This window comes from Micromys minutus (assembly GCF_963924665.1).
Source record: "Micromys minutus genome assembly, chromosome: 26".
NCBI lineage: Eukaryota > Metazoa > Chordata > Mammalia > Rodentia > Muridae > Micromys > Micromys minutus.
Window position 1 is genome coordinate 34631568 of NC_137961.1, and position 19202 is coordinate 34650769.

Sequence of the window (19202 nt, forward strand, 5' to 3'; positions counted from 1 at the left end):
CCACAATTCCAGCTCCAGAGCAGCCAACCCCTGGCTTCAGTGGGCATCTGCTCACAGGAATATACTCACACACAGATACACAGCATACACATGATGATGATGATGAGGAGGAGGTGGAGGAGGAGGAGATCAATGTGGTAGCCCACATCTTTAAACCTGGCACTTGGGAGGCAGAAACAGATGGATCTCTGTATATTGTAGGTCAGTCTGATCCACACAGTGAGTTCCAGGCCACAATGAATGAATGAATGAATGAATGAGCAATTGAATGAATGATGAAGGGAAGAGTAACCCAAAAAGATACTTAACGTCCTTGTCCGACTTCTGCATGTACATTCACGAGATTGCCTCCACCACAACTCATTAGTTATTTTAAAGTGCAGTCAAAGCACATAAACCCCAATTATTTTATTACTTACTTGTTAAGAGATAGAGTCTCTCACAAGTAGCTCAGGCTGCCTCAAACTTGTGGTCCTTCTGCCCTTTCTGGGGTGCTGGAGTTACATGCATCTGCTACTGTGCCCACTATGACTCTTCACTCTTACATAAACGCAACTTTGAAATAAGGATACTCTTTGCTTTAAGTTTTTTCCAATGTTAGGGACAGAAGACCAAGGTCTTGCACCTGCCACGTGAGTGCTCCGCTACCAGGGGCAACCGCAGCCTCTCCTAATCTTTTTATCCACGCCCTTGATTCACCAACACAGAGGTAGATCTCAGCACTAGAAACTGAAAGCATAGATTTCATCTCCTGGTTTAAGCTCTCATGAGTTAGGAAAAATGTGAGGGCTCTAGGCAAGCCTGGGCTGCTCAGTGAGATCCTGTGTCAGGCCAAATAAATAAAGTAAGTCCTGGATTTCATATCTGCTGTCTGGCTTCAGGAGGTCAGTGCAGCATCTGCATCTCAGGCTTGACTTCAGAAACGGGGCTGGATCGGTGCTTCTTAATTCTGGCTGCACAGCTATTGTATAAGAAGATAACACACACACACACACACACACACACACACACACACTCCAGATAGACAGCCCATGACAGACCATATGGATGCCAGCAAAGCCCAACTTGGATTTACTGGGATTACTTATGGCTGAGGGGTTGGTTGCTCATGGGAGCAGAAATGACTCTAAGAGAGCTGTATCACTAAAGCCCACCCCACGTGTGGCAGCTCATAAAAGTTGGGCAGCACACAGCCTACAGGCAGCTCAGCAGGTTGGGAAGCGTCCTTTTCACTGTTGCAGTTAGTCTGAGCCTCTTCCAAGCCCTTGGTTGGTCTCTGTTTATTCCAGGCACTTCTCCTGGTCTCCTGTGGCTGGGCTCCTCTCGGTCTTCTTCCTGGCCTGGCTTTGTCAGTACTCAGCTCTTCAACTCTTGGGAAGGGAGGGCGTCTGATGAATCAAGTCAGTTTCAGGAACTTCCTGAAGTTGATTTGAATTGTTTCCTTCCTTTCTTGGTGAGCTTCCGCACAGAATGAAATGTTTCAGTTCTGAGGACACTGATACACAATAACAGAATGATCTGGAAGTTGCCAGCTGGCCTTGAGTGGGTGTGAGCAGTCCTAGTGATTCCAACACGCCGCCAGAGAATTACTGTACTGAGTGCTCTGTGATGTCCTAATAACTAGGTGTCTCTGGACACCAGGGTAGCAGTGGGTCCTTGCTGTGTAACAAGGCCAGCTCCCCTTCCCATCTTTAAGAAGTAACTGAGCCCTTTCTGTTTGCTGTCTGCAGTTTCCGTGCATGTGTGGAATGCTTCATTCAAGAACCATGATGCTGGATGGAAGCTACACTGAATCCGAGGCCAACAGTCTGGCTGGCTACCCAAGAAGCCATATTGTGCCAGAAGAAGAAAGGCAAGACAAAATAGTGGTTCATTTGGCCCTCAACAGTGAATTGACGTCCTCCAGAAAGAAAGGCCTTCTCAAAGGCCAAATGGGACACTACATCTTCCAGAATACCCATGCCATTGACAAATACTCCAGATTGATATTCCCTGCCTTCTACATAGTTTTCAACCTAGTTTATTGGTCAGTGTTTGCCTAGGGCTTCTGAGGCTGTGTCTGGGAACGGGCATGGACCTAATGCCCACACTTCCCACACCAGGCCAACTGCTGCTCCTGGCTTGGAGGAGCCCAGGGACCTCCAGCCGCCCTCACCCCATCTTCATGGCTCTTTTAGTATCTTTACTACTATCTTCAAGCTATTGCAGATTACACTTTTGACTTTTCTGAACAGAGAGCTGTTTGTGAACTTGTCCACAAGAATCCACCCCCACCTTACTTAATAAAAGACTCTACTGCCTCCCAGATGTTCTGAGATGCTCAGTATGGGAAGAAGGAAAATAAAGGGCAAGCTAAGGGGGCATTGTGGGTAAGAAGCATGTAGGCCCTACCTACTCCAACCAGAAGGTTCCTACACTCTAGAGCTGATTTCCTCCCTTACTTCTACAAGCATCCCTTTCTCTATTGAAGCTGAGTCAGGATTAAGAAGGTACTCTGACTTATCTAGTTGACACTAAATTGTGGTTGGAGATTGCTAGAAAATTTAAGAAAAATTTTGGGTGTTATAAAGGCTTAACAAGAAATTCTTCCTTTAAGTTAAAGTTTCTGGAGTCAGAAGCTGAGGGTCAGGAGAGATCATTGTCCTCCAAATCCTTGCTCACTGAGGGACATTACTTTGCCTTCTCTCTCACTGTCCTCGCCACCTTTCCATAGGGAAGAACAGAGATTCACAAAGCAGGACAAAACCTTGCTTCCAACAGCATGAGGCTCTGAGGCAGGATTGGGTTCTGAGGACCAGGCAGGTGCACAGGAATACCAGAACTTCCAAACCCGGGAGGGGCCTGCTGCAGCTGCCTGGTCCTCTCCCCAACCCCCCCCCCGCCTGATCCTCCCACTCCCCCGCCTGATCCTCCCCCCACCTGATCCTCCCACTCCCCCGCCTGATCCTCCCCCCACCTGATCCTCCCACTCCCTCAGCCTGACATATGTCTGTGTGAGGGTAGAACTAGAATTATGCTGTTTTGAGCTGCCATGTAGGTGCTGGGAATTGAACCCAGGTCCTCCAGAAAGACCAGTGCTCTTAACCACTGAGCCATCTCTCCAGCACTAAAGATGAAGACTCAGAAGTGATACATTGTGTGTGTATGGGGGGGGGACATTCCTGCAAACATAATGGCCCCACAGTTCAGTTCAACCATCAGAGGAGAGACAAGAATGAAACTCGGTCCAGAATGACTTAGACGATGCTGGTTCAAACTTCTAGAGTCTAATCCCAGACAGTTTATTTTACCACATTCAAGTAACATCCAAGCACAATTCTGAAAAAAAAGTTTTTCCTCTTTTTTCAAGATTTATTTATTATGTATACAGCATTCTGCGGGTATCTGTACCTGCACCAGATCTCATCATAGATGGTTGTGAGCCACCATGTGGTTGCTGGGATTTGAACTCAGGACCTCCAGGAAGAGCAGTCAGTGCTCTTAGCCTCTGAGCCATCTCCCCAACCCCTGAAAAAAGTTTTCCGATGGCCATTAACTCAGTCCCATGTGTACAACACACTTAAGATATGTTGACATTGAAGCCCTTTACAAAACACACGTGCCTTCTTCCACAAAGATGAGTTCTGTTGACTCAGAAACAATGCTGAAGATAAGAGTCTGGGAGAAAGACAGATAAACTAATGCTTGTGGGAGTCAAGATTGACCTGTCCCTAAGATAACACAGAAGTCACTTCGGCTGTTGTAAAGTACAAATGACATTGCTTGTAAGGATGAGTTTAATGGACTGAAAAGCAATGCTTAAGATATAAGGTGGAGGGCTGGAGAGATGGCTCAGTGGTTAGAGCACTGACTGCTCTTCCAGAGGTACTGAGCTCAAATCCCAGCAACCACATGGTGGCTCACAACCATCTGTAATAGAATCTGATGCCCTCTTCTGGTGTGTCTGAAGATAGTTACAGTGTACTTACATATAATAAATAAATAAATCTTAAAGAAAGATATAGAGTGGAAAAGTCTAGGATAAACAAACAAAACTCTGTGGTATTCTGGTAGGATCTGGCCTTACAGATAGACCACCAGGTTGTAAACTACACCCCTACCCAGCATTCTGGGTGGAAGACAGGTAAACATCTTTCCTTGAAAAGTCAAGCTAGTGTATTTAACATTTTCTGGTTCCCCTGATACTTATCTGTGTGTGTAAGGACCTCTTACTCCTCACAAGATATGCACAACTTGAGTCTTGCTTGGGATACAGGGTTGAGCCAGAGAATGTCAAATGTGGTTAGCACAAAACAATACCTTCCCCAACAATGTTTAACAATTGCTAAACAGCAATTGCAACGAAATAAAGGAAACAGGCATGGCTTGAAGTACAGTTAGTGAGTGAAAACACAATCACTCCATCTCCGTGTTACAGCACAGAGCCAACCCTCCCCCAAGGAACAGTGTCCAGAGCATGAGTGCTGGGAGGTGGGCGGTGTCTGTGATGGAACCACACAGATGGTCCCCCTCCCCCCACCCCCCCAGCTGCTGCAGAACAGCTGGCTCAGGACTTCTGGCTGCTGTGACAAAGATGCACAGGTTTGGTGGCTTAACCCACACATATGAGCATCTCTAGTCGGAAGGCTGGGATTCTACATCCAGCAGTGTGGCAGGTCCTGGGAGGGTAGGGCAGTGGCCACACTGCAGCCTCGAAACCCCTGGTCTCTCTTTAAAACAGAGGAAAGAGCAACCTAGGTGGGTCCCGGCATAAGCCGTTCGTGTTAGAGAATGTGGTCACCAGAGGTGACCTTGAGACCACAAGCAGGCCTTGAGGTGGGAAAGAGAACATTAGACAGGAAATGTCTGTGTATGTAAGAGGCCAGTGTGACAGCCTTAAAGGGGAGGAGAGCCTTCATTAGGAGAGCAAAGCTTCCTCCTCTGCATTCACCACCCCAGAGGAAGCAAAGTGTGAAGTGAAAGTAAATATTTATTTATTCTCTTACTTACCGAAAATGATGTCGGAATAGAGAAAGCCACCATGAAAAGCTAGGGTGGAGAAGCCAGGGGGAACTTTCTCCAAGAAAATGCCCAGAGCCATCCCAAGAACGTCTCAAACTTTTTAGGGAGTGGTGGTAATACAATGAGACACTTGGACAGGTCAGCTGTTTCTTGTCTTGACCTGTGGTCTGGGCCTCTCACACCTGTTCCGAGGTCAGGATGTGAAACTGTTATGTAAATGCTGCAAACTATTGTTGTTTAGAACAGCCCAGAGACTGTTTCAGAGCACAGGGGAAGAGGTCTGCTTGTATTTGGTCCTCAGACAAGTTGTTAAGTAAGCGTTCACCACACAGCGGTCCCACAGACATGTCCCAGGCATTGGGAGTCACGAGAAACACATCAGGTTCCGTCAACAAGAAGCTGGAGACTTTGGTGACGTTATGCTTGTACCCAGTTTTGCTTTAAAGTCTGCCTTTAGAGTCTACCACAGGAGAATGAGGGTGTATTAAATGATTCTACCACGATACCAGCAGAGGGAGACAAGTCCGCTTTAACTCAGAAGCCTGCTTCTGGAAGAGCCAGCTTGCCCTCTTTCCTTCCCTATCATGTGACAGTATCCACCATTTTAGCACCTCCTGCCAGGGAGAGCCACTGGCTTGCAGCCCCTACAAATTTAGCTCTGCTTTCAAAACTGGATTGTGGCCCAGTGACCATAGGGTCCAAGAGGGTTTTGGAAAGAGTGGCCAGTGCATGTTACACATTCAGCCCAAAGACAAGGCCTTGTGGCTGAAATGGGTGCATCACCGACAGCCCCTGTTTCACCCTGACTGCCTCCATCCCAGCTAGAACAAACTGGTTTTACAAGTGTGCTACTCCAGCTCCAGGAGAGACTGTCTAGTCCAGGGCACTCGGAGCACATTTATCCTCTGGAAAAGCTAATTGGCTGGGACAAGGAAGGGACCGTCTTCTATACACGAAGTGTGCCTTCCCTACTGGAGATGAATGAGATTTGTTGCTGTTGGAATTGTCTATACTGCAGCCACGAGATGGCCCAAAGAAGGTGACATAGCGGCTGGAGGACGAAGCCTAGAGACTTCTCCCACCTAGAATTTCTGTCCTATGAAAAACTTCTTTTTAATAAGCCTAAAGTTTGTTCTCTCATCTGTCACACCCCAACTGCGGTTTCCACCCTGCTCTGTCTCCCTTATCTAAGGTCAGGCCTCCAAATGTGGACAGACAACTGGCAATAAGACTAGGCACCTGCCCGCGTGAAGCCTGGATGAGGCGAACCAAGAGGAAAAGGGTCCCCAATGCAGACGAAATCCTTCCTGTCCACTGTTTGGAGTCCCGCAAGAGGCCAAGTCACACAACTATAAGTTTCATGCAGAGGGCCTAGGTAGGGCTCGCGCCGACTCTGATTGTGAGTACAGTCTCTGTAAGCCACTATAAGCCCTGTTTACTTGATTCTCCCTCCCCCTCCCTCTCCTTCCTCCCCTCTCCCTCCTTCCCCCTCCCTCCCTTCCTTCTTTCCTTCCTTTTTTCCCCCTGCCTGCATGTAGTTCTACCCTAGGTCTCTGGGTTATCCAGGCTCTGGTTCCTAACTCTCTAGGCAGTAGTTTCAGGGATGTACTCCCTCTTGTGGCATGAGTCTCCAGCTGCACCAGTCATTGGTTGGCCACTCCCACAATGTCTGTACCACCTTTCCCAGGACATCTTGTAGGCAGGACAGATTGTAGTCTGTTGAGGGTAGCTTTTGCTAACCTGCTTTAAACTCCAGGAACAGGCTGCACTGCCAGCGCCACACTACCAGCGCCCATCCAGATTCCCTGATTCTGTGGATGAGAAAACACATACACGTTGCTGGATTTCAACCTGCCTTATGGCTCAATTGCTGGGTGCCTCCAATCTACCACAGCCAGTGTGCCCTTCCCAGTACTCCCAGCCCAACACCCTAAATCTGTCTCAACCTGAGTTGCTCAGCCACCTTCAGTCCCAGCTCAACATCCCAGTCTCTTACTTAGAGACCATGGTCATTCTGCCTGAGATCCTGTGTGACTGGGTGGCTTCTTTCCTTCCGAAGCATGGTGAACATGCTTTTCTTCTCCCCTGTGAGGACCTGGAAGTCCTGCCTACCATTCGGCCCAGCAACTGGCCCGTGGCATCTTTACTGATTGATCAAGAACTAGTTGAGGAACAGGACCCCAGAACCAGAACTGTCCCTAAAGTAGTTGGAAGGTTTTGAGGCTGGGTTGATGTCCCAGTTCCTCCTTGGGAAGTCTTACCTGGTTTCACAGGATGGCCAGCTCAGGATCCGCATATCCCATTACCAGGCATCTTAGCTAGAGTCAGCTTCATGGATTCCTGGATATTTTCATTGCCCTAGGTTTCTCTCTTGACCCCAACTGCCCCAAAATTTCAGTTGTTTGTTCTATTCCTCTTCACTAACTCCACATCTGAAGGAACTTCCAAAATACTGAAGAACTCAAGAACACACTAAACAAACCAAATAATCCAATTAAAACAATAGGCTGCAGATCTACACAGAGGAATCTTAAATAGCTGAGAAGCACTTGAAGAAATGTTCAACATCCTTAAGCCATTAGGAAAATGCAAATCAAGACAACTGACTTTTCATCTTATACCTGTCAGAATGGCTAAGATCAAAACCACAACTGACATCTCATGTGGGGATGAAGAGCAAGGAGAACACGACTCCATTGCTGGCTGAAGTGCAAACTTGTACAGACACTTTGAAAACCAATATACCATCCTCTCCAAAAACTGGGAATCAACCCACCTCAAGTCCCATCTATACCATTCCTGGGCATATACCCAAGGATACTTCATCCTACCACAAGGGTACTTGTTCACCTCTGTTCATAGCAGCTTTATTTATAATAGCCATAAATTGAAAACAACCTAGATGTCCCTCGACCAAAGAATGCATTTACACAATGGAATATTACTCAACCGTTAAAAAAATAACATCATGAAATTTGTAGGGAAATGGATGGAACTAGGAAAAAAATAATCCTGAGTTAGGTAACCCAGACACAGAAAGACAAACATGGTATGTAGTCACTTATAAGTGGATATTAGCTGTAAAGTAAAGAATAATTATGCTACAATTCACAGATACAGAGAGTCTAAGTACTGCAGAGGGCTTAGGAGGGACACATGAATCTCTGGGAAGGAGAAATAGAAAAGATATCATGTGTTGACTGGGAGTGGGAAGGAACAGGGGCATGAGGGAGAAACTACTTTTCTGTTTAAGGCTATTTTAAGTAAGTCTCTTCAGTTGTTTCTAGATGTTTCAAATAAAATTATCTTAGCAGACCTAGCACCCGTGTAGATTGATGGTCTCCTTTCTGTTTCCCCAGATTTGATTAGGCTCTTCAGCCCATAGTGGACAGTGTTGGAACTGTTGTCCTTTTTATTGTGAGTTGTCTATTTTCCTCATGGGCCACCCGTTGAAGGTGTTGTTTAGTTCACATCATTATGGTGACTTGTTCATATTGTTCTGTTTCATTGGACAGAACTTTAAAAATATTTGCTGTTTATTTCAAGAGGTAGGTGGGTCAATAATTTGGAGGGTGTAATAGTCACTGCTCTGCTGCTGTGAGGAGACTCCATGACCAGTCCAACTATTATAAAAGAAAACATGTAACTGGGGGATTGCTTATAGTTTCAGAGGATTAGTCCATGACCATCGTGCCAAGGAGCAGACAAGCATGACACTGGGGCAGTAGCTGAGTGCTTTACATACTATCCATGGGCAGGGAGGGGGGAGGGGGGAGAGAGAGAAAGAGGGAGGGAGAGTGACAAAGATGGGGAAGATCACAAACTAGGAATGGGAATGGTGTGTGCTTTTGAAACCTTCAAAGTCCACTCCAAGTGATATACCTCCTCCAACAAGGCCACACCTCCTAATCCTTCCCAAACAGTTCCACCAACGGGGAACCAAGCATTAAAACATATGAGCTTGTGGGACCATTCCTTCAAACTGGCACAGAGGGATTTATCTCCCAGTGAAGAAAGGACAGCACAGCACTTCAAAACTGGTCACTCTTACCCAAGAAGACCACGGCAGTGCTGGAATCACCCATCTTCATAAACCACATTTAAGGGAAGGGGGCAGAATTCAAGTCATTCAAAGTAACAAGCCATGGATGGTTTAAGAAGCAGAACTTTTTCATGCTATCTTTCTCCCTTGTCTTCTCAGGGCTGAGGTGAATATACGGCTTCTCTTGCAGTCTCCTCATGGTTTGTTTGTGTTTACAGTTTTGATTAGTTCTCATCAGAGATCACATTTTACAAAGCACTTTAGCTCCCAGTGGAAAAAAATTAGACATAAGGCATCCTTACAGGGAGGAGGAGAATGAAAGCACTCATCTTCCAGAGGAACAGGCCCAGCGTCTAGTGGACCACACAGTCACTAGTTACCCTTGGGATGCATAAAACATCTATCATTTGACCATACTTATGTGAAATAGGCAACATAAAAGAAAGGTAGATTTTCATCAACAGTATGCAACCTCTTTGCTGGTGATGAGTGTGAGAAAGAGAGGAGAAAGACACAGCAACTACAGCTACAGATTCCTGAGAGAAAGGCTGGGCATGAAGCAGTAGTCAGCCATTTTATATATTCCAGACCAAACACTAGTGTGTCAAAGCTAGGCCTGATAAACCTACCCACTCCAGAGGTTAAGGTTCAAGGCTAGCCTGTACTGTAGAGTAAGTTCAAGGCCAGACTGGGCAACTTATTATTCTGTCTCAAAAAAGCAAAGCCAAGCAAACAAAAAGCGCAAACCAATGAAGCAAAACCCCAAGTGATCAGAGAATCTGACCTGGAGGAAGGCGGCAGCTGCAGAGCAGTGGGTTGCTATGGAGACGCTGTAAGCGGCGTGACTTACTATGGGATGCTGTAATCAGGGTGACTGATCACGTGTCCAGTGAGAACAGGCTGACAGCACCTGACCTTGTGTCTACTCAGCCTCAGTATGAAGGGAGCCCAAGAGAGAAGAAACCTGTTAAAACAGGTTCACAGGAGTAGGCTATTGGTTGCTGTCCCAGATTGTCCTCCATTTTCCACAGGCAGAAGTTGACTCAGCCACCTGTTTCTTCGACTCCACACTATGAAGATAGTCCTGCACTGCACCCCTGCTCCCCTTTTTCTTTTGGCCAGGAAAATGGCCTGAAACCTTTCTGGCCAGGCCTCTGTGGCCCTCTACAAGGCACATCAGTTTAGCAAGGAACCAGAAAATTCCCAAAACGAAGTACTCCGATTCTGATCCTGATTTCATAGACTCCCAACAAGTGCTAATGTCTTTCTGTTATAAATCCTTTACCACCTACTTCATTAACTAGAAGCTGCAAAGTCAGCAGATGGCATCTGAGTCCTACAACAGTGATCTCTGCTTTGTGGTCCCCATCTACTGATGTTTTCACCAATGCAATGTGTGTGTGTGTGTGTGTGTGTGTGTGTGTGCTGTGTGTGTATGTGTGTGTATGCTGTGTGTGTATGTGTGTGTGCTGTGTGTGTGTGTATGCTGTGTGTGTGTATGTGTGTGTGTGGTGTGTGCTGTGTGTGCATGTGTGTGTATGCTGTGTGTGTATATGTGTCTGTGCTGTGTGTGTGTATGTGTCTGTGCTGTGTGTGTGTATGTGTCTGTGCTGTGTGTGTGTATGTGTCTGTGCTGTGTGTGTGTATGTGTCTGTGCTGTGTGTGTGTATGTGTCTGTGCTGTGTGTGTGTGCTATGTGTATGTATGTGTGTGTGTGGTATTTGTGTATGGGGGTGTGTGTGTGTTGTGTGTGTGATGTGTGTGTTGTGTGTATGTGTTGTGTGTGTGGTGTGTGTTTGTGTATGTGTGTGTGTGTTTTGTATATGTGTAAATGTTTTGGTGATCTTTGACTGCTACTGACTCCTTTGAGAAACAGGTTTTTGTTTTTCAAGATTGCTATTTTGATCAAGCCTCAGAAATGATACAACTCTCAAGATCAGAAATTATGGAATAAAATAGTAATCTTAAAGCCAGTTTAATGTACTTAAAGCACATAAAACCATCTTTTGGTTTACACAGGGTCTTGGTGTGTTTCGTTATAATTTCACATAATTTATCTTTTGCATGTATTTGGGACAGTAACTCTTTTTGTGCTTTTAGCTTGAAATAAAATCACAGACATTTCACATAATGTAAGAGTCCGAAAATCACCGAAGGAAGACCTCAGACTCAGACAGTCTGCAAAAACAGAGAGCTCCTATTCTGCAGAAGCAGCTAGCAGGTGGAAGTCAAACATTCTTTGAAATGGTAACCTCAGATAAAGGCACACAGACCTTCTTATAGGGAACCTGGGGAACTCTCTAGAAGGATTAGGTCATCTAAAATCTCACTGGTGGGTGCTAGGGGGTCGCAGTGATCAGTGAACTACATTCCTATGTCATGAGCATTCTGTCATGTGATGAAGTAGGGCTTCATACTCCCAGTGCAAGATATTCCCTGTTTTTGTGGTTGTTCTCAGGATGATCTTTGTGAGAGGATTTTATGATCTTGTTCTGGATTTTGTGTGGTCTGTTTTTAGAGCTGGTGTCTTATGACCTACTTTCTGAGACTTATGATCTATTCCTGAAGCTGGTGCCTTATGTCCTTTTTTTGAAATCTGGCCTGGTCCTCAAAATAGGGACAAATGGGTTTTATATTGTCGTTTCAATACCTTTAATCTGAGCGCTTGGGATGCAGAGGCAGGTGGGTCTGTGATTATGAGGTCAGCCTGGTTGATCCTCTGGAAGTGGAGTTTCAGGCAGTGTGTGAGCCACCACTAAATGCTACGAACTGAACCTGGGCATCTGAAAGAGTAGCAGCTGTCCTCTTAATTGGCAAGCTATTTCTCTAGCCTGGTCTACACAATGAGTCCCTATGGCAAGCCATTTCTCTAGCCTGGTCTACACAGGGAGTCCCTATGGCAAGCCATTTCTCTAGCCTGGTCTACACAGTGAGACCCTACCCCAACCCCAAACAAAATGAAACTATCACATATTGGAATAACCTTTTCTCACATTGTATTAAGATGTGTTTCTGTATCTTCAATTGTTAATTCTGTACTGTCAGAGAGCTAGGTGCTGGAGGGAGGTCTTTGGTATTGTCATCTCTCTGGCTATTTGTAAGTGCTTGTCCTATACCTGCCCAAAAGATGAAGGTCAAACAGCCCTCATTGCCTACAGACAATCCTAAGATAGACAAGCCTTGTCTTTGGCTGATTAGTTACAATAAAGATCTGTCAGCCAGTAGCGGGGCAGAGCTTACCAACAAGCAGAGAAGCAGGAGGAGACAGGTAGAGGCAGGAAACTAGAAGGGGACAGAAGGGAGACTGGGAGGGAGCTGGCCATGTAATGGGGACACAGTACTGGGAAGTCAGGTTAAGTTAGAAGCTAGCTGAGAGTGCCCCAGCAAAAGGCCTAAAGATTTAAAGTATACAGAAGTCTCCTGTCTCATTTAAACCGCCAATGGGTCCATGTAAGACCTGCAATATTTGGCACACCATTGTGGGGCACAAAATCCAAGCTTAGGCACTCGTTTCAGGCTTAGGCCACGAGTTCCAGACACAGAATCCAGGCACAGGAGTGTGGAGCCATGGTGACCACAAAAGCCTAAGAGAGACCAAGAGAAGGAGACAGTACAGCTCAGGTAACTGCCCCTTCCGGTCTGGCCCCCTGCTGGCACATTGGGTGGGCATAATCCTCTGGCCATTACAGTTTCTCTGGCCAGCAAGGGCAGTGGGCAGAGCCGGAAAGCTCTCCGGCCCAACACAGCTGTGAGCCCGGTGCCTCGTGCTGCACCTTTCTGGAGAGAAACGGAGGCTGAAGAGCTCAGGATCAGTAATGGATGCCCGCAAAGGGCAACTTACAGAAGACAGGACTTAAAGAAACTTGAGTACAAACATAAATACCAGAGATTGAACGTGCTCAAAGAGAAATAATTAGAAATATTAGAGGGCATTTGGACCCTGTGTATGTTTAATTGTTTAATTGAGAGAGAGAATGCTAGATTAAAAGCAATAGAAGAAAAGTTAGATCTTTGGAATCAGAAAAAGAATTTTGTTAGAGCTGGGGAATCCAATTGAAAGCCTATGCTGCCACCTAGTGATGACATTGCAGGATGGCAGCCTAGGCCCATTCGAAGACCTGCCATGATTTTTTTTTTTTTTTTTTTTTTTTTTTCCATCTACAGCAAGACAGCTCCAGGTGAAACACACAAGTCTGTGAAGAATTTGGTGGCAGCCCATAAAGATGCTAGATCTAAAAAGATGTAAAGGGGCAATGGTAGCTTATGGCATGCAGTCTCCTTATGTGAAACATATAGTTAACAACCAGCCCTTGCAAAATCGTATAATTCCAAAAGATTGGAAAGATTTGATGTCAGCTATCTTAGAACCCGGTCCTCGACTACAGTGGCTGATGTGGTGGAGAGAAGAGCCTTCAGCTACGGAGCAATGAAATAGACTAGAGGCACTGGCATTGTCAAGGATCAGTTGCTAGGTGAAGGTCAACGTGCTGGGTTAAGAATTAACTCAGCAGGCGCGGGCCAGCTCTTCCTGTTGTGAGCACCCGGGGTGTTGAGGGCGGTCAGGGCGGGCGCCTGGGCAGCAGTGACAGAATTTTGGCTGCCAGGGCACTTACCCTAATTGGCAAGAGTCATTTCTACCTCGGTGTGTCTTTGAGCACATGGGAGTTGTTGTGAAGACTCTGCTCTCCCTGCTTACGTTGATCAGCGTGACTAACCCTTGCCTGATGTGGCCCAATGTCACGATGCTGTGTGCAAGCCAGAAGGCCCCGAAGGAGAAGGCCAACTGGTGCAGCCTTTCGAGGGATGAGAAAGGCCAGTTGTACCGCATCCGGCTTAAGGAGAGATTCGCTGAGATGAGCAGGGGCACCGGTGAGTGGAAGGCAGTTGTGGGCCTGGCCATGTTCTTCATCGCTTCACTGCGCTCGTTCTGATTTGGGAGAAGAACCGTGTGTATGGCCCCATCCCTCATACCTTTGATCGCGACTGGGTGGCCCTGCAGACCAAGCGGATGCTGGACATGAAGGTCAACCCCCTTCAGGGCTTCTCCGCCAAGTGGGACTGCGACAAGAAAGAATGGAAGGAGTGAGCCTGCTGGAAACTGCTGTGTCCAATGGTCGGTGTTAACAAATGACCAGTTCACATGGGAAAAAAATTAACCCAGCAGATTATGTTTAATGATGCGACCGTAGAGCAACGTTGTACAGTAGCTTTAAATGTTTGGGACAAGGCTGAGCAACAGGGAGAATGATCTGACTTATTTACAAAAATAATCCAGGGCTCAGAAGAATCTTTCACGGACTCTTTACAGAGATTAACTTCAGCTGTAAATAGAGCGATATCAGATTCAGATGCTGCAGAAATTTTAACTGAGTCTTTAGCTTTTGGGAATGCTAGTGATGAATGCAAAAAGGTCCATTAGACCTTAAAGGCCAGATCCGAACCTATTTATGGATGAACTAAAACCACTGTGGAGATTGGGTCTAATCTTGCTGTTCCCTCAAGGCTGGACAGGCAACTGCACAATGTGTGATCTCAGAATGTTCAATGCATTCCTGTGGAAGACCAGGTTATTTCCTAAATGTGGACAAATAGTTCCTAAGAATACGTTGTTTTCTAATGAGCGTTCAGGGAGAAAGCTTCCTGGGTATGTAAGAGATGTGAAAGGAGAGGACACTGGGGTTCGGACTGTGGATCATCCAGAGACACACGGGGCGATTCCTTACTGTCAGAAAACGCCTGCGGGGCTTTCAGACCTGACAAAAGCCAGGAAGAGATGTTCCTGATAAAGGTATTCAAAACGTTATCAAAACAGTTACAGACCATCCAGGCAGTCAACAAACCCAGCAGAACTTGGCTTTCCAAATTCATAAGGAGAGCCGCTACTGGAAGAGTGCTAACTGCTCTGCCATTCAAACTAACAGTCCAGTTTGAGTACAGCAGTGGTCCTTAAATAAGGAAAAGATACAGGCCCTGGTTCAAGAGCAGCCGGAGGCTCAGCTTATAAAAGGTCCACCAGCCCTTGGAATTATCCAATATTTGTGATTAAAAAAGAAATATAGTAAGTGGAGGATGCTGACAGATCTGGGAGCAATCAATAAAGTAATTCAGTCTATGTGTTCCTTATAACCTGGAATCCCTTTAACTGCCTTGTTACCCAAAAATCTGTTGTAGTGACTGATTTAAAAGATTACCTTTTCTCGATAACTGTTAAGAAACAATATAAGGTTCGATTTCAGCGTGTCCCACATTTACCCATGAAAATCCAACTACAAGATACCATTTGAAGGTCTTGCCAGAAGGAATGTTTTGGTTTTTTTAAAATTATTTGTTTATTATATATAAGTACACTGTAGCTGTCTTCAGACACACCAGAAGAGGGCATCAAATCCCATTACAGATGGTTGTGAGCCACCATGTGGTTGCTGGGAATTGAACTCAGGACCTCCGGAAGAGCAGTCAGTGCTATTAACCACTGAGCCATCTCTCCAGTCCGATCACAAGAAATATTAAACAGCCCCATTTTGAGTCAAATTTTTTTATACAACAGTCATTAAAAATAATTTGTAAGCAAGTTCCTCTATCTATAATTTATTATTATATAGATAATATCTTACTGGCTGATTCAAATGCAGATACCCTTTTAAAAATTATTTATTTTATGTACCCCGTGTAGTTGTCTTCAGACACACCAGAAGATGGCACCAGATCCCATTACAGATGATTGTGAGCCACCATGTGGTTTCTGGGAATTGAACTCAGGACCTCTGGAATAGCAGTTAGTGCTTTTAACTGCTAAGCCATCTTTCCAGCCCCATGTAGATATCTTTAAACAAATGTTTGATGAAATAAAGAGACTTTAACCTTGTTGGGACTTGCTCCTGAAAAATACAGAGAGAAGATTTTATTCATTATCTAGGATATAAGATAGGCTTACAGAAAATTCATTTACACAAAGTAGATATCAAAAAGAGATCAATTACAAACACTTAATGATTTTCAAAAATTACTGGGAGATAGTACTGGGGGGTATGGCCCACAATTGGATTATCTCAAGAGCTAAGTATTTATTTCAAGTTTTCAAGCGGATTCAGACTTCAATAGTCCAAGCAAATGATCAGCAAAGCTGAGAGGATGCTCACGTGGGTTGCTTGGGTTTCAGTTACTTTGTCTTCTACTCATCCTCCCACAGACATTTTTGTGCAAATAGAAGATAATATTTTAGAGTTGATATGTTCTAGCACATAGCATAAAAAAATAAATCCTACATAGAAAAGGATTCTGAACTGATTGTGAAAGAAAGAATAAGACTCCATCAACTGTCAGGCGATTATAGCACCTTACACTAGTGCTGAAATTATCTCACTATGGGTAAATCAACAAGGACTGACAAAGGGCCTGCAATAACCAAAGAGAGAGATTAACAATAAATACACCAAAGCAAGCGAATTTAGTTCATAAAAACAACTAATTGATTCTTTCTTGTATAGTGAGAGAAACACCAATTTATAAATACTTTTCTTTGTGATGCTTCACCTAATTTTTAAAAATCGGTTATCCCACTGAACCTAAAATGGCTAAACTGCCTAGTGAGCTCTTGTGATCCACTTTGTCTAAACTGCCTCCCCAGTGCCAGGGTTATATCCCCACTCCCATGCCCGGGCTTTATGTGTATCCTGGACAGCCACATTCAGGGCCTTACGTTTGTGCAGCAGGCACTGCAGCAATGGATTCCCCTACTCAGTTCTAAAAAAACGTGTTCTAATCTAGCGTCCAAAACCTCCTCCCACTCACACTCCATGTTATTGTGTGCAGTCCCAGAACATCTCCCCCTTGTCACTCACCCTCGGAGTCACTAACCACTGAGCTCACATCCTCTGCCTCTGCTTCTGCATGTATAGTTGTCAACAGTGCTGATGTTCAGTCCACCATTTGGTTCTGTTGGTTATTTCCTGAAGTCCATGGAAGGCAGTTATTCTCCATAGAAGCCTCTTGCGGTTTGCTTAGCAAAATTGAGCCGGGTGGTATTGAACAATTCCAAATTTGCCTCTGTCTAGATGTACCAGAAGGAATCCTGGACTGTACTTTATTCTTTAAAGATTTACTTATTTATTTTATGTATATGACTACACTGTGGCTGTCTTCAGACACTCCAGAAGAGGGCATCAGATCCCATTACAGATGGTTGTGAGCCATCATGTGGTTGCTGGGATTTGAACTCATGACCCCTGGAAGAGCGGCCAGTGCTCTTAACTGCTGAGCCATCTCTCCAGCTCTGGACTGCATTTTAGAAAGCATTTATTGTTCGCTATCCTGAGACAAGGAAACTAAGGTCAAGAAATTCTGTCCAATTTTGCATCTAGTATGTAAACATTCAGGAAAATTCCTTCTTTTTCAGGTCTCAAAAAAAAAAAACCTACCACATGATTTTTATATATGACATATATGTATATATTTAGAAATATATACATATATATGGATATATAGGAACACACACACACACACACACACACACACACACACACATTCCTAAATATTCCTTGAACTTTCTGTTCAAGCCCCAGGTCCATTCTTTCTTTCTTTCTCCCTTCTTTCCTTCCTCCCTCCCTCCCTTCCTCCCTCCCTCCGCCTCTCCCTCCCTCCCTCCCTCCCTCCCTCCCCCTCCCCCTTCTCTTTCTTCAGGTCTTTTTATATTCTAGATATTAGTCCTCTGTCAGATGTATAGTTGACAAAGGTTTTCCCCCACTCTGTGGGCTTCCTCTTCACCAGGGTGATTGTTTCCTTAGCTGTGCAAATATTTAGTTTCATGGCAAAGTTGTTGAAATTAATTCTTAGGCAAATGACTGTTGGAAAAGTGCTTTGCTACACCTTCATGTGACGTAAGGTACTGCCCGTGCTTCCCTCTGCAAGTGCTGGTGTTTCAAGGTGCAGGCTAAGGCCTTTGATCTACCTGCAGCTAATTTTGTGTGAGGTGGTAGATTTGAGTTTAATTTCATCCTGCCGTGTGTGGACATCCATCTCCCCAGCTGTGTTTACTGAAGATGCTTTCTTTTCTTCAGCACATGTTTTTGGCATCTTTGCTAAATATTAATGGCTGAAGTCATGTGTATTCATGTTTGGGCCTTCAGTTTTGTTCCATTGGTCTATATGTTTGTTTGGTGCCAGTATCATATTTATACCATTTTTATTACTGTGGATCTGTAATATAGCTTAAGATAAATACGGAATGGTGAGGTAGGAGAGATGGCTCAGTGCTTAAGAGCACTGAGTTCATTTCCCAGCATCCACATGGTGGCTCACAACCATCTGTAATGGGATCTGGTGCCCTCTTCTGGCCTGCGGGTGTACATGCAGATAGAGCACTCATACATAAAAAATTTAAAAATCTTTAAAAATAATTCTACAGTAGTAATTCCTAACCTCCCCCTCCCAGTCTTTCTGCTAAGACTGTTTTAGCTTTTCAAGGAATCACATGTTCATATGTAACTCCATATAGATTTTAAGATTTTTTTTTTTTTTAATTTCTGTGAAGAATGAGATGAGGATTCTGACTGTAATTGAACTGAATTTGTATATAGCCTTTAGTAAAATGGTCATTTAAAAATATTAATTCTATCAGCTGGAAAGCATGGGATATCTCTTCAGTTTGTGCTGTTTTTGTCTATCTCTTTCTTTAGAGGTTTAAAGTCACCACTGTAGGGCCCTTCACTCCCGTGCGAAAGTTTATTACTAGGTTTTTTTTTTTTCTTTAAGGCTACAGTGAATTGGACCATGTCCATGATCTCCTTCTCATTGTGTTTGTTGTTGTATAGGAAAGTTATGGATCTGTGAAAGCTGATTTTGTATACTGCCGCATTGCTGAATTTATCATTTGCGGGAGATTTTTCATAAACTCATGTTGTCTGCAAATACGGACATTTTATTCTTTCGCTGTTTGTATCTCTTTAATTTTTTTCTCTTGACTTTTCCAGCTCCAGCTAGTGCTTCAAACACAAGTTGAACAGAGATGAGCATAGTTGATGACTCTTCCTGACTTCAGTGGGGTTGTTTTGTTTTTTTCTCCGTTCACAGTGAGGTTGGCTGTGGGTTTCTCATAGGTAGCTTTTACTATGTTAAGGTAGGTTCCCCCAGTCTTATATTCTCTGGGACTTTTACCATGAAG

At 44.7% G+C, this 19202-nt stretch overlaps 1 protein-coding gene and 1 pseudogene across 2 annotated transcripts in view; both read left to right on the forward strand.

Moving 5' to 3' along the window:
• Positions 1-2042, forward strand: part of GABRR2 (gamma-aminobutyric acid type A receptor subunit rho2) — a gene marked incomplete at both ends in the record, with an annotated part of 30719 nt that extends 28677 nt beyond the window's left edge. Inside the window, one exon of the mRNA XM_080938811.1 lies at positions 1731-2042. Within this exon, the coding sequence (XP_080794937.1) occupies positions 1731-2042 (312 nt within the window). The remainder of the gene's footprint in view (positions 1-1730) is intronic.
• A 10441-nt stretch (positions 2043-12483) lies between these two features.
• On the forward strand, positions 12484-14129 carry LOC308437556 (cytochrome c oxidase subunit 4 isoform 1, mitochondrial-like; annotated as a pseudogene). Its single transcript has 3 exons — positions 12484-12493; positions 12733-12855; positions 13566-14129. The product of its transcript is annotated as a cytochrome c oxidase subunit 4 isoform 1, mitochondrial-like (transcript).
• The last annotated feature ends 5073 nt before the right edge of the window (positions 14130-19202 follow it).